Below are 16,277 nucleotides of genomic sequence, written 5' to 3' on the forward strand. Positions count from 1 at the left end.
TATGTTAGGAGACAAGTCAATCAAAGATGAACTCTTATTTATCAAAAATCGTGCACAATGTTATTTGCCCAAGCTCACAAAAATCATCATCTAGATCTTACTCTTCATCCACCAATAAAATATTCAATTGCCTAGCAAGAAAAGATTAATAATGGCATTTCCACTTGATCTTGACAACCTTTCAAAATCTTCAAAGTCAGAAACTTGTCTTGATACAAGTTTTCACAAATTTCAAAATCTTCCAAACATTGACTCCAAGTGTGAGTGGCTCCACTTGCAACAGGCTAGGATAGATCTTCCAGTACCGAAATTAATTTCCCTTAGGGTTTTCGTACTAGGGTTTTGCTATACAAGAAGCTATCAAAATCCATAACAGAGAAAATAAAACCAAGCAGAAGTGAATGAGCATCCAAACTCCTTTTTATATTTTCCCTTCAAATATTCTTGAAGGACTTTTCAAATTCCTGCTTAAAATATTTCATAGAAGTACATCAATAAATTGACATTTCCACTTAGATTACTTATAAAATTAATTAAAATAAAGTCATTTGTAAAATGTCACTTTATTAGACAAGTTTAAATAATTAATTTAATTTATTCCCTTATATTCTAACATTAGCCTACATGAATTAAATAGGCTAAATGGTCACCTCCAACCACTCCTCGGAAGGTGACAATATAGTCCTCCTTGAAATTACTTGCCCTCAAGCAAATGTAGATTAAGATGTTGTAGAATTTGTTCACTTGCCTAAGTGGCATCCTCAATGGGCAAGTCTCCTCATTTCGTGAGATACTTCTTGATTACTTTGCTTCTCAATTTCCCCCTTTTGACATCTGGAATAGCATTATTAACCAATCTGCCCTCATCCAATGGTGGAAACTTTGGTGATGATGAGATATATTGAAAGATGATGGTTGGTGTCAACAAAAGCATTTACTATAAATAGAAGTGTTCTTCGAGGATTGTGAACAAACCCAAAGAAACCAAGAAAAATCGGTGTTAAATAGCACTTGCTATAAATAGCAGTGTTCTTCGAGGATTGAGGAGAACAAACCCAGAAAAACCTAGAAAGTTTTGTGCCAGATGAGCATTTACTATAAATGGAAGTGTTTTCCGAGGATTGAGAACAAAACCAGAAAAATCCAAAACGCTACAAAGAGTGTTGTCATCAACTAACATCTGAATTGCTATTGGAAACCAAGAGATTGTACCCTGAGCCCTCCAAGAACGTTGGAACACTTCCTGCACACCTAGGAACTTAAGGAAACACTTGAAAATTATCCATCGCTCGCAGAACATGATGGCATAAAATGGGGACATTAGAGTCCTCCCTCCCTAAAGATTGCTTGTCCTCAAGCAATGCTAGCTCATAAATTGGTTGATCTTGGATAAAATCAATGAGACTCTGGGATCTTGAATAAGTCTAGGAGGTTCTTGCACAAGTGATCTCTTGAAATCCTCTTGTACGAAGAGCAACCAAACACCCCAAAATCTTGGTCAACTCCTTAGCAAATTGCTCTCCATAATCACAAATCCGTGGCACCATAGGAAAAAACTCGAGATAGTTAATGCTAATTTCCTCATTGTCAACACCTTACACCCTAGCATAATGGCTGTCACTGAAGAGTAATTTGTTGTCCCAACCATAAGTGCAAACTGAAAACAAGAAATAACTACTTATTGATGTCCAATTACCCATCCAACATTGACATTGGTTAGCTGCAACACCTATTCCTTTTACGTGAAACCAAAAACTAACCCTTTCAAGAGGCTGAATGGTCTGAATATACTTAGATCTGCAGCTGTTCAAGTCTCATTTTTAAATTCCATCACCCAGAAAGGACAATAGCTGCAACATTGAAAATCATCAACCAAAATAAAATTCCTGATCATTTCTTTGGCTAAAAATGGCTTCCCAAGAGTCACCAACTCAGTAGCGTACCATATTTTGCTCAAAACCTCTCTCCAATACACTTTTATGAACACAAATGGTTTTGTAAGATGACTGTATAAAGAGGTAGCAGCAGCATTCTTTTCATCGTTTTGATCCATATCCTCTCATGGTATGCCTCTCTCGTCATCTTTAATTCCCAACAACCCATGCAAATAATCGTGGGCACAGGTACTCACCCCTAAAGTGGTTCCATCATGTTGAGGCCCATCAACATCTAAGTTAGAATAGTACTCCTCTCCCTGTGGTGACTCCACAAAGTCATCCATCATAATCCATCATAGGAAGCAAACCATCAATAGGAACCTGTTCTTCCCTTAAACTGCCAACATGCATCTCAAAGTCCCTACATTCCTTGTGTTCTGCCAATGAGATAACAAGAAGTGACGTCTTCATGATGCAAGGGACGGTAGGGCTATCATGGGATGTCATATCTCATATGTAGCTTGGTTCCACAAACACCATCTGATGCCTAGTTATGAAAACTAGTGGTAGTGTCTTCGAGATGATGAAGTCTTCATGCATCATAATATCCTATGTGAATACTTCATATTCATTCAAAATCTAGGTTACCGGGTTCGCCTCTGGGCCCCCCTTGTACGGGTCCTGGTTCGACCGGGTCTGTGGTATGGGTCCGGTTCGAATTGGGTTTGACCAGGGTTCGAAAAACCCAGAGGTGGTTCGAACCTGGGCGGACCCAGTTGAACTCGGGTGGCTGGGCAGCCCATAAAGTCCAAAAATAATGCAAATTTAATTTTTGTTTCAATTCCGCCTTGTAAAAAGTGAAAGTTATAACGTAAAAGTGACTTCTAAAACATTTTATTCACTCATTTCACCTCATTTGTGTTGCAAACAAAAGTTTTATGAGAGCAGGTTGAAGAAAGGGTGAACAAAATTCGGTTTCCAAGATCAAAGAGGAGTTGAAGACTGATTTTTGAAGCTTCAACAAGTGTTGCAGCATCATTTCCATACATTTTCAAGCTTCCATTGGCTGCAAGAGGTAGGTTTTTAAACATTTTTTTCCAACTATTTTTGCTTCACAAATTGTCAAACATGAAACTTGAATTTTTTTTCATTATTTAGTTTTTGTTTTTGAATATGTTTATATTATTTCTTGCCATAGGAACTAGAATGACATCTACATCTTCCTCCATTGGCAATGAACAAATAACTGGAAAACAAAGAAATGATCCAAATTCTCCCTTATGGAAATATGTGGACATTATAAAACAACTTTCAGGAGGTGGGGGATTCCGTTGGAAATGCCATGGATGTGATATTGAATGTGATAGTTCATATTATCGGGTGGTAGGCCATTTGTGTGGAATAAAAGGAAGAGGCATCAAAAAATGCCCTGGAAAAAATGGTAAACCTATACCAGATGAGACAGTGATGAAATATATTAGGGAGCATGAGGCGACAGAAGAGAGGGAAGGCCGTAGATTGAACCAAACTGCATCAAAGAAAACAAAGGGAATGCAAGGTCCTCTAATCCCAGTATTGTAGTAGAATGTTGTTTGTAATTAGGGATGGCGGATTCCAATTGCCTTGGGCAACATTGGAATCCGCCTAAGGGGGCCAGCCCCTTCTCCAACGTGTAGGGCTGGGCCCTATACCTCTCGACATCTCCTAAAGACTCCACGCTACATCTCCACCCTACATTCAAGCCTAACACGCTATCATGATAGGGCCAACCCTATCCCAATACATTTCACACTAAATAAATTAAAAGGTTTTAATTTATAAGGCAAGCCGACATGTTTAGGAGTATTGCTCCACATATAAATAAGCATAAATCTCACATCACAATTCACTCATTTAGTTTTCATTCATGCGAAATGCATATGCCTGGCTAATGCGAACTTCAGGGAGAAATATTACATCTGCACTTACAACAATTACCTTTACCACATCAGCAATTTACATCTACTAGTTGAGATGTGAAATTCATCATTAGGAGTTAGTGAACTTAGTGAATACACAACGAATTCCTTGAAGGTCTGCAATCTAGGTTAAAGGAGCAGCAAAATGGCAGCATCCATCATTCATGTGACAGCAAGCTAATCTTGAAGGCAGCTACCTCAATCTGCCATCCCTCTTGTGACAACAACATCTGAACCTACAAGTACTTGAGATAAGTGTTGTAATTATTACATAACTATAATCCATAATCAGATCTAAGTATCTTTTCTGGCTGGGTTTTTCCTCCTAGGAGGTTTTCCCAGGGTAACTGTGTCTTGTTCTCAATTTGTTCATTTCTATGTTGTCACTAATTCCAAATTCTTTCAGCTAATCAAACTAATTAGAAACTAAATATAAATTTTGAGTTTATATCAATCTGAAAGTGTTAAAATCAACATGGTATCAGAGCTATAGGCTAGATCAACTTTCGGATTTCAGAATTTAGTACTCCTTTATTTCCAGATTGTTGTCTCATTTGCAATCAGGTCAATGGGGTTGAAAGTTGAAGATTGGCTTGATGGAAATATCAATTTTGTTGCATGGAAGGTTCGAATCATGTTGGCTCTAGAAGAAGAAGATCTTCTCCACTTCATAGAAGCGAAAGAGCTAATTGAACGTACAGATGCTGCTGAGCTAAAACAAATCAAGAAGGATGGTGTCAAGGCCAGAAAGCTCCTCATTGATTCAGTTAAAGACCACCTTGTCACCTCCATTGCCTCATTTACTTCTGCAAGGGAAATGTTTAGTCATCTACAAGGTACATATGAAATTAACAATCTCAGTAGGGCAATTACCTTAAGACAACAACTACTTAATATCAAAATGTCAAAAGAAGATTCTGGTGTTTCCTATTTTATGAGAATTTCAGAACTAAAGAATCAGCTAGGTACAATTGGTCATAACATGGAAGATAAGGACCTTGTCATGATTGCCCTAAATGGTTTACCACACTCATGGGAGTCATTTATTAAAACCATAAGTGGTAGAACTGAGTTACCTACCCTTGATCGCCTTAAGAATGATTGCATCCAAGAAGAGTCTCACCTCATCAGAAGAAGGCAAACCAAAAGTCTTCATGTAGATGATCAACACATGCTTGCAGCCCAATGCAAAAAAGGTGGAAATTGGAAGAAGCCTTATCCAAAGAGAAATAGGAAATTCAGACCATCTAGTTCCCAACACTCTTGGAAGAAACCAAGAGATACCTAGCGTGTTCGATGTTTCAGATGTGACAAGTTTGGTCACTATGCTAAAGAATGTTAGAATAACCCTACTCAAAGAGAAGCCAACTTAAATGAAGTCTCAGAACAAAATGATGACTTCTTATTCAACTCTGCTCTGTCTAGCAGCATACCTACAGATAGTAATACATGGCTGATTGACAGTGGTGCTTCTAGACACATCACAGGCTACCGTGATCATCTTTTAGACTTAGTAGAAAAGGATACCAACCTTCACGTGGTAATTAGTGATGATGCTCGTTATTCGGTAAGAGGTTTTGGCACTACTTCTTTAAATTTAAACTTTGGTATTTCACTGCATCTTAGTGACATCTTGTTTGTTCCTGGAATTAAAAGAAACTTAATTTCCATTTCTGCTTTAGAAGATAAAGGTTATCAAATTGCATTTTCTGAGGGAAAAGTGCTTGCTTGGCCTAAGAAATCTAGTTTTAAATCTGCTCGTGTAATTGGTAATAGATATGATAGTCTTTATAAGCTTTCTACTAACCCTGTTCAAGCCCTCATTAATGAGGCTCCCAAATCGTGTGAGCTATGGCATAGAAGACTTGGACATTTACACTATCAAGCACTTCCCTCTCTTGAAAAGTTAGTCAAAGGTATTCCTAAACTCAGTCAAATTCATGATAAAACTTGCAAAGGTTGTGCTATAGGTAAAAATGTTATAAATCCCTTTCATAAAAATGAAAATAGAGCTAAAGATAAACTAGAACTTGTTCACTCTAATTTATGTGATCCTATGTCTATAACATCTCCTAGTGGATTTCTTTTTTACGTAATCTTCATAGATGATTTCTCTAGGAAAACTTGGATCTACTTCTTGAAATCTAAAGAATCTAATGAAGTCTTAAGTAAATTTAAAGAGTTTAAAGCATTAACTGAAAACTCCTATGGTAAAAGAATTAAATGTTTAAGATCTGACAATGGAGGTGAGTACACCTCCAGTAGCTTTTATGATTTTTGTGTTGAGTCAGGAATTAAGAGGGAGTTTTGTGTTCCATACAATCCTCAGCAAAACAGAGTTGCTGAAAGGAAGAATAGAACTATTGTTGAGGCTGCAAAGGCTATGATTCATGATCAAGATTTGCAGACCTTCCTATGGGCTGAGGCTTCTAGAACAACAATATATATCCAGAATAGATGTCCACACCGTGTTCTAAAGAACATGAGCCCTGGAGAAGCCTTCACAGGATCCAAACCAGACATTAGTCACCTCAGAATCTTTGGAAGTCCCGTTTATGTTCATGTGCCAAAGGAAAAGCGAACCAAGTTGGAACCCTCCGGGAAGAAAGGCATGCTAGTCGGATATAGTGAATCCTCCAAGGCATTTAGGATATACGTCCGTGGCCAAAGGTATGTTGAGGTAAGTAGGGATGTTACCTTTGAAGAAGATATTGCTTTTAAGAAATCAAAAGGTTCTTCTGTTATTGATGAAGCTAATGACAATCAAGACATGAATGTTGATACTAACCCTGAGATTCAGAGGGAGCCTGTTGAACCTCCACCTCAAAAAGAACATGATGATCCACCGAAGCCCATGAATCCCACTGACATTCCTAGTGACATTGTTGTTACCAAAAAGAGGCCACTTTGGGTAAGAAACACCATTCAAGAAGCCGAAAGATTTGCTGCTCCCAGTGGCGCCTTCCGTGAAATCAAGAGACCTCAAGTATTCTCCAACTACGTTGCATTGATGAACAATCTCATTGAATCTGAACCTTGCAATGTTGAAGAAGCCTTGAACCATCATGCTTGGAAGCTTGCTATGGATGAAGAGTATCAGTCAATCATCAAGAATGATGTTTGGGATATTGTGCCCAGACCCAAAGGTAAATCTGTTGTTTCCTCTAAATGGTTATTTAAAATTAAACATAATGTTGATGGTAGTATTGAAAAGTATAAGGCTAGATTTGTAGCTCGTGGTTTTTCTCAAAAGGAAGGCATAGACTATGAAGAAACATTTGCTCCTGTTGCTAGATATACTTCTATTAGAACTATAATAGCTATTGCTGCTGCTAGAGGTTGGAAGTTACATTAGATGGATGTTAAGACTGCCTTCCTTAATGGTGTCATTGAGGAAGAGGTCTATATTGAACAACTCGAGGGTTATGAGATTCAGGATAGAGTAACTCATGTGTGCAGGTTGAAGAAAGCTCCGTATGGCCTCAAACAGACTCCTCGTGTTTGGTATGAAAGAATTGATAAATACTTGTTAAGTCTAGGTTTTTGTAAAAATGATGCTAACTCTAACATCTACTTTAAGTTATCCAATAATGAAATGCTAATTCTAGTTCTGTATATGGATGATTTATTTCTTACTGGTAAAGATGAACTTATCATTAGATGTAAGAAAGAATTAGCTTCAGAATTTGAAATGAAAGACTTAGGGTCTAATGCATTATTTTCTAGGTCTAGAAGTATGGCAAAGATCTAACGAAATTTTTCTAAGTCAAGGAAAATACACTATTGATATCTTGAAAAGATTTAGAATGATGGATTGTAAACCTATATCTACTCCTATGGAATCTAATTTAAAGAAGTTAAGTGTTTCTGCAGCTAACTTTGATTTTGCAGATCCATCAGAGTATAGGCAGTTGATTGGATCACTAATGTATCTAGTTAACACTAGACTAGACATATGTTTTGCAGTGAATGCTCTCAGCCAGTTTATGAGCATGCCCAAACATGTTCATCTTGTTGCAGCCAAGCACATTCTAAGATACTTGCAAGGCACAGTTGGCTATGGGCTGAAGTATCCACTTAACACTTCAATAACCTTGGAAGGTTATTCAGATGCAGATTGGGGTGGAAGCGTCAAAGATAGGAAAAACACTTCCGACATTTGTTTCAGCTTAGGATCGGCAGTGATCTCTTGGGCTTGCAGAAAACAATCCTCAGTGGCACTAAGCACTGCTGAAGCTGAATATATTGCAGCAAGTGTAGCTTCTAGGGAAGTAGTATGGCTTCGCAAGCTTCTTGCTGGGCTGTTTGGTCAGCCTTGGGATCCTACAGTTATTCATTGTGATAATCAGAGTTGTATCAAAATGTCTATCAATCTAGTGTTTCATGACAGGTCAAAACATGTGGAAACTCATTATCATTTCATTCAGGATATGGTGCAAAGAGACGCCATTCAGTTGAAGTATGTCAGCACTGATGAGCAGGTTGCAGATATTTTTACCAAGCCTCTGTCCAAAGTGAAGTTTGTGTACTTCAGAGACAGACTCGGTGTTGTGGAAAATGAAACCCTGATTGAGAGGGAGTCTCAACCTTTGTGATACATTGTGTTGTATTAAACCACCCTCTGCGGGCAATGTAAGGTGGTATTGTAATCTTCTCAGGAAGAAGTGTAATTATTAACCATCCTCTGCGGGTAATGTAAGATGGTATTGTAATCTTCTCAGGGAGAAGTGTAATTGTTAACCATCCTCTACGGGCAATGTAAGACGGTATTGTAATCTTCTCAAGGAGAAGTGTAATTGTTAACCATCCTCTGCGGGCAATGTAAGATGGTAGTAAAGATCCTCTCCACCCTTTGCAGGCAATGTAAGGTGGATCCAATCTATGCTTGTGTGCGAGCTGGAAGATTAAAATTACGTAGTTCCATTATATGCTTGTGTGCAAGATGGAAGACTACAATATTCTGATTATGTAATCCATACTTTGCTTGTGTGCAAGATGGAAGATTATGGTTATGTTTCTCTTCCCTAATTAAGAGGGAGTGTTGTTTGTAATTAGGGATGGCGGATTCCAATTGCCTTGGGCAACATTGGAATCCGCCTAAGGGGGCCAGCCCCTTCTCCAACGTGTAGGGCTGGGCCCTATACCTACCTCTCGGCATCTCCTAAAGACTCCACGCTACATCTCTACGCTACATTCAAGCCTAACACGCCATCATGATAGGGCCAACCCTATCCCAATACATTTCGCACTAAATAAATTAAAAGGTTTTAATTTATAAGGCAAGCCAACATGTTTAGGAGTATTGCTCCACATATAAATAAGCATAAATCTCACATCACAATTCACTCATTTAGTTTTCATTCATGCGAAATGCATATGCCTGGCTAATGCGAACTTCAGGGAGAAATATTACATTTGCACTTACAGCAATTACCTCTGCCACATCAGCAATTTACATCTGCTAGTTGAGGTGTGAAATTCATCATTAGGAGTTAGCGAACTTAGTGAATACACAGCAAATTCCTTGAAGGTCTGCAATCTAGGTTAAAGGAGCAGCAAAATGGCAGCAACCATCACTCATGTGACAGCAAGCTAATCTTGAAGGCAGCTACCTCAATCTGCCATCCCTCTTGTGACAGCAACATCTGAACCTACAAGTACTTGAGATAAGTGTTGTAATGATTACATAACTATAATCCATAATCAGATCTAAGGATCTTTTTTGGCTGGGTTTTTCCTCCTAGGAGGTTTTCCCAGGGTACCTATGTCTTGTTCTCAATTTGTTCATTTCTATGTTGTCACTAATTCCAAATTCTTTCAGCTAATCAAACTAATTAGAAACTAAATATAAATTTTGAGTTTATATCAATCTGAAAGTGTTAAAATCAACATAGAAGACCACCCCTTCTTTGCCACAAATGAACCTCAAAGTGAACCACCCTTGACACGTAAAAGAACAAAGGGGCCTTTAGAAACTGCATTCCAAAATGGGAGTAGAGACAATGCTGACGAAGATATAGTAAGGTGCATTTATGCAAATGGGTTGTCATTCAATGTTGTTCGCTCCCCATATTGGAAGCAAATGATAAAAAGTGTTAATGAGGCTCCAAGAGGGTATAAGTGCCCCAGTTATGAGAAAGTACGTGGAACATTATTGGAGAAAGAGGTGAAGACGGTTGAAAATGCATTGAAACCCATAAGGGATTCATGGGTTGAGACAGGTGTAACAATTGTTTCAGATGGGTGGAAAGATGCTAAAAACCCTCCCTTGATCAATGTCATAGTGGTGTCCCCTAAAGGGGCAATGTTTTTGAGAGCTGTGGATTGTGAGGGCCAAATAAAAGATGGCCAATTTATTGCAGAAATTCTCATCTTTGCCATTGAGTCTGTGGGACCCCGCAATGTTGTCCAAGTCATACCGGACAATGCAAAAAATTGTAGAGTTGCTGGTTTGTTGGTTGAGAAACGCTATGATCACATCTTTTGGACACCTTGTGCGGTACATTCACTCAATCTTATGCTGCAAAGGATTGGGCAAAAAATAAAATGGAGCAGAGATGTGTATGCAGAGGCTGAGGACATCCAGATGTTCATCACAAACCACCACATGTCTCAAGGGATTTTTAGAATCTATTCGAATTTGGAGCTATTGAAGGTAAGTGAAATATTAATTTAATTTTACATTTTCTGATTTTTTTAAATTTTCAATGTTCATAATATCATTGTGTAAGCTATATTGTGTATTCTTCTTTAAAGTCTGGCTTTATTTCTCAATCATTTGGCATTAATGTGTGTTATAGGTTGCTGAGACTCGTTTTGCATCAAACACAATCGTCTTAAGACGACTTGTGAAAGTTAGAGTGGCACTATGCAATATGGTGATCAACACCAATTGGACTATATGGAAGCAGAGTAGCACTGAGAGGGCAGAAAAAATTAGGGATAGAATATTGAATGAGAAATGGTGGGATCTTGTTACATATCTCCTAAGTATCACTGAGCCCATCATGAGCATGATTCACTATACAAACATGGATAGGCCTTGCATAGGTGAGATTTATGATGGCATTGACTCAATGCTTGAAAAAATAAAGATCACTATAAATGAAAAAGAGAATGATCCCCTGGAGAAATTCTTCAAAGAAGTGGAAGTAATTATTGTAAAAAGGTGGAATAAGATGACCACTCCTTTGCACCTTCTTGCCTATGCCTTGACACCTAAGTACTATAGCAATTAGTTTCTTGATAAACCAGGAAGGATTCCACCATAGAGAGATCTAGAAGTATCTGATGGGTACAAGGCAGCATTTCTTAGACTATATCCCGATGATGATTTGTGAGATGTTGTTACAAATGAGTTCATAGAATTCACAAATGGGAATGGTCTAAGTGTTGATGCACTTCGTCATAGATCAAAGAAGGATGCTCATAGCTGGTGGTACTTCCATGGCACATGCTTACAACACCTACAACCCCTCGCTATAAAAGTTTTATCACAAGTAAGTTTAATTAATTAAAATTTTAAATTTACAAGTTTTAGTTTATTTATAGTTTACTTTGTCTTCATAGGTTGCTAGTTCATCTGCTTCAGAAAGAAATTGGAGCACATACTCTTTCATCCACTCAGTAAAGCGCAATAGGCTGCTATCAAAAAGAGCGGAGAATTTAGTATATGTGCATTCCAACCTACATCTTCTTTCACACAAACAACATGACTACACACAAGGGGAAACGAAGATGTGGGATATAGAGCCAGAGCATACTGATTTGGATGCTCTTGCTTCTCAGCTTCTTGCATTGACACTTGATGACTTGGAAATTGAGCCAACTTATAGTGCAAGTGCAAGTGGCATTGGCTCATTTAATGTCAATGTCAATGAGGAGGAGGAGGAGGAGGAGGAGGAGGAGGAGGATGAATTAGATGATCCATTTGATGATTAAACTTTAAGTTTATATTGTTGAAAGTTGAAACAATGATACTTGAATATTTTGTCATTTTGATATTAAACTTGATGTATATGATGCTATTATGGTATGATCATGATGCTATGATTACAAGTTTATGTTTGTTTTGTTGTTTATATGATGCTATGCGACATGCAAATTTTAATTCATGCTTATAGGCTTCACAAATATCAAAATATATATATATATATATATATATATATATATATATATATAAAATTTACATGTTTTTGTACTAACGAACCCAAACCCCTTTTCAAAATTTTGCCGTACTGGCGTACCGGGTTCTTCGAACCCGAACCAGTGCCCGAACCCGAACCAGCAACCTAGGTTAGAATCAATGAAAGGATCAACATTCTCATCATACCTTTCAATAGGATCATTCTGGAAATCACTTTGATAGGTTTCTTGCATCTCCCTTTCCTCTTTTGAATTGGTCTCACTGAATTGATCTAAGTATTTATCCAAGGTTGTTGTTTTGAAATTTCCAACAAGCTCAAACCTGTCATTAATAAGTGCATATCCTTAAATAAAATCATTTTGAAGCTCCACACCACATGCGTTTAGAATTAAGACATTTTCTACTACACAGGAAAGTTGTGAATGTCCATATTTCTCAAATTCAGGTTCATTAACAGCTTCAAAATTGTTTGATGCAGATTTCTTTTCTTCCTTATGCTCCACTTTCATGATTTCTTCCTTGGTCTCATCATCATTGTGTTGGAATAAACATTTGATAGAAGTTTAAGATTCACTTGAGGCATAAGAGTATCCATCAACTTCGTTTTTTTAATCTTCATCGATGTTTTCTTCATTGCTCCAATTTTTGTGGCTTGGTGTCCATGATTCTTTGCATGCAAAACAACCATTCTGTTTTCTAAGTTTGTTTCTAGTTACATTAGAAGTGCCTATGATTTGTGGTTCATTGGAAGTTAACCTCTAAAATGTTAAATACAGCTTCAATTTTTCTTCACACTGTTTAACAACATTTTCAGCCAACACATGTGCTGTTGGTAAAACTTCCTGCTTATCCTTGGCCAACAAAACTGATGAGTGATTGAGTAATATTGTCACTTTCATTCAAACTCAAAGTCATAATGGTCTGCATAGAAGTTATAACATTTTCTGCATGCTTCCTATTAACAGTCGCCAAGATTTTGAAACATTTCAAGAATAAGATCTTCACAATCAAGATCTATCATATTAACACATGATCTAATTTTTGCAACACTTTCTAAAATTGTTAACCCTCTTAGCAAGAGGACTTCTGATATCATCCAAACCTTGAAAAATCTCTATAATCAGCTGAAATATCTCCTTCATGATACTTCTGTTATAAGGATTAACTTTGGAGTTGTTATTTTTGTAATTTCATTAACATGAGAAGTAACTGTAGGCCTCACATCTTTATTTGGGTGTCTCATAAGCTCTGGCTTAGCCAAAGATGTCACTGATGGAGTCATAGCATATTTCATCCTTATAGAGTCTAGCTGATCTATCATAACAAAACAACTCTCTACTTCCAAAATGCAAAGTAGATCATCCTTTGATTGGAGTCTTGCCTGCCCTGTATAGCTTCTTCTCCAAATCTTCCTTACAGTCACCATGCTTAACAAGTTGGAAGAATCAAGGCTCTAATAATTCTTTGAATGATAATCACTGTTAAAATTCAAAATATGATATTGCTGAAACTGTAATGTAGCCACTTACATTGTCATGCAAAGTTGCAAACAACTGAACATTGACACACCATTGCTGAGATTGACATGTAGCCATACCACTGAATGTTTACATACAACTACTGAAAGTCTGTCAAACAACTGCTGAAACTTACATGTAATAGATGCCGGTGACAAAAGATCGTTACTTCTCAATAGGCTAGAAAGAAAACCAGCTTTGGTACCACTGTAAAGTACCCAACCATGTTTTTTTTGTGCTTTTTGACAATTATTTGACAAGATGACAGTTTGTGATAGTAAAGCATAGACAGAATTTACAATTGCAGGTGCAATGTAAGAACACAATGCATATTCCAGAGGTAAACCAGCTTATGGTTAACTTTTAAGATTTATGATAAAACTATTATAAATTCAGTACAATTGTTTGATAATACAGTATATATATTAAGCTGAGAGTTAACACAAATTTTTACCTTTAAATTTGATGTGAACAACAGCTTGCATACATGGGAAATCATAAATTATTATACAAACCTTCAAAACCAAAAAAACCTTAATGGCACACAACAATATTCACAAATTTATCACTTAAGGGCAAAATTAGGTATTTGATGCTTTTTAATTTATAAAAAAATGTTAAAAAAATCTTTTTTTTTTTTATGAGCAACCCTTGGGTCCCCCTAGGATTGCCCAAGGTCCAGCCAAGGCACCTTGAGTTGCACAGCAAGACCCACATGGAACTTGGAGTTCTTGGGGTGGACCTTGGGCGAACCCTAGGATGTCCCAGATCTAGGCCTGGCACTGAACCCTGCTACATAGATAGTAACATGGTTAGAATAACCATCAATAAGGAACATTCTAATGAAAATTGGAAATCAAATATTGCTTTCATGGAACAGTCTATTAGAAGCTGTTTACAAATTAAGAGTTAAATACAAAGCATTTTCTTAATGCATTTGTTTCTGCTTTTTTTCAGCAACAAAGATGGAAATTAGATGAATAAAATAAGTGAGTAATGATTATCAATAATGAGATAACCCCAATGACACAAGCTAAAAATATTTTATGACCCTCTAAATTGAGCTCCTTAATGCAGCAGGAAAAAGCAATGGTGCTGATATTAGGAGTCGGTTTCCAATAAAGAAAAGATATTTTTATACTTTCCATCACTCTTTCTTCACTTGAGAAAGGGTTTGGACTCTTTAATATATGTTCATCTAAAGTGCATGAAATATGCTAGTCATGATGGTAATTGCGACAGATGGTAGATTGTATTTATGCTACTACAGTTTTTGTCTTCTACTTATAGTATGAAGTGAATCCATACTGGGGATTCTTGAACATGCATTAATATTTTTTTTAATGATTATGTGTAAACAGACATATCATTTCAATCAAAGATAAAGCTAAATGATGGTCATCTATGATGGTCACTTCCTGACCTTAGTAACTTGAATTATATCAACATACTTTCTGTCTAGTTTACAAGATTGTTTTTTTCTTTGTATGTTATCACTGATTGGAAGACCAAGATTGACTGATATGTTTTTTTCCTCTAACATAGTTTAACATTAGTCAATTTGAACAGAAATATTTTTATCCCATTGAATAGCTACTAGCATATATTGCTGTCTGAAGACTAATAGCAAGGTTTCTCTTGAAATGTACATATGCAGCTTTGTTCTATATAAAAGACCTAGATGTTTGGCATAAGGAAAAAACACCGAATGGCAAGGACCATAGAATACGTTTTGCTACACAATTACTTGTCAACAGTTGCCTGTTTTCATATTCCATTACGTATATTGAAAAGAAAAATTCTTTGCTTTCTAAAATGCTCAATCTCTTTTGTCTGTTCAGGCTGATGATGATGCCATTCCAGAATCATTTTATATATCTTTCACCATACACTTATTATCAACAGAGATGGGTGGGCATCATGTGAGTGTTGGTTTTTCTATGCCACGTGGTTATCCAGAAGAACAGCCTGTCAATGTCACTGTTAACTGTGTGGGTGAGGTTTCAAGGTCTGAGCACGAGGTCATCAATGTTGGAGCTAGAGAAGTAGCCCATGAACTCATTGGTCAGGAAGCAGTCTTGCAAGTGCTTCAAAGAGTGCAGGTGCCTATTTATTTTAATTCAAAGAATACTTCTAGCTACAATATTTAGTATCCCCCCTGTTTGACACTCTTTTGATGATGGTCCAAGAGATCAAGTTAGCTTCAAAGACTTGTTTAAATATCCCTTTAGTAGTGTTAAAAAAAGAACCTAACCAAGGTAGAAATTCATGTGGCCTCGTGATGAATTGTAACTTATTTAGTTCTATCAAATTGTTTATCATTCTGATTTCCGCATATATGTTGTAATTGACTGAGACACATATCAGGGTCTAGATTAAGGCTTTTTTTATATTTCTATATTCAAGGCTAAGCAGTCATCTTACATGGCCTGCATGAACATTTCAGAGTGAAACTTTCTTTGTTTGATGCTGCGGCATGGCACACATTGATGAAAATATATTATAGGTATTTTCTCTGGGTCAAACACTGTATTGTGTAATGCCACTTGCTGAAACATATACTTGTTTCCTTGTCAGCTTTCAAATTCCTTGAAGGTAGCTGGCACTGTTGCTTGCTTTCAATTTATCATTAAATGGGTCTAACTAATATTAATTTTAATGTTGTTACTTATCTTGATTTATGGTACCCTGGAGGTTACACAAACCATGAAACATGATATTTTCCCTTTGTTTTTTAATACAACATGCTTGAAGACTATGATATCGCATTTTAATATTT

The 16,277-nt window shown here is 36.9% G+C and overlaps 1 protein-coding gene across 2 annotated transcripts in view; it reads left to right on the forward strand.

The window, feature by feature from the left end:
• Nucleotides 1–16,277, forward strand: part of LOC131033001 (uncharacterized) — a 73,451-nt gene that overhangs the window by 49,978 nt on the left and 7,196 nt on the right. For both annotated transcript variants that reach the window (XM_057964106.2, XM_057964105.2), the window contains one exon: nucleotides 15,340–15,600. In XM_057964106.2, the coding sequence (XP_057820089.2) occupies nucleotides 15,340–15,600 (261 nt within the window). The remainder of the gene's footprint in view (nucleotides 1–15,339; nucleotides 15,601–16,277) is intronic.

The sequence above is a fragment of the Cryptomeria japonica genome, chromosome 9 (genome assembly GCF_030272615.1).
Source record: "Cryptomeria japonica chromosome 9, Sugi_1.0, whole genome shotgun sequence".
NCBI lineage: Eukaryota > Viridiplantae > Streptophyta > Pinopsida > Cupressales > Cupressaceae > Cryptomeria > Cryptomeria japonica.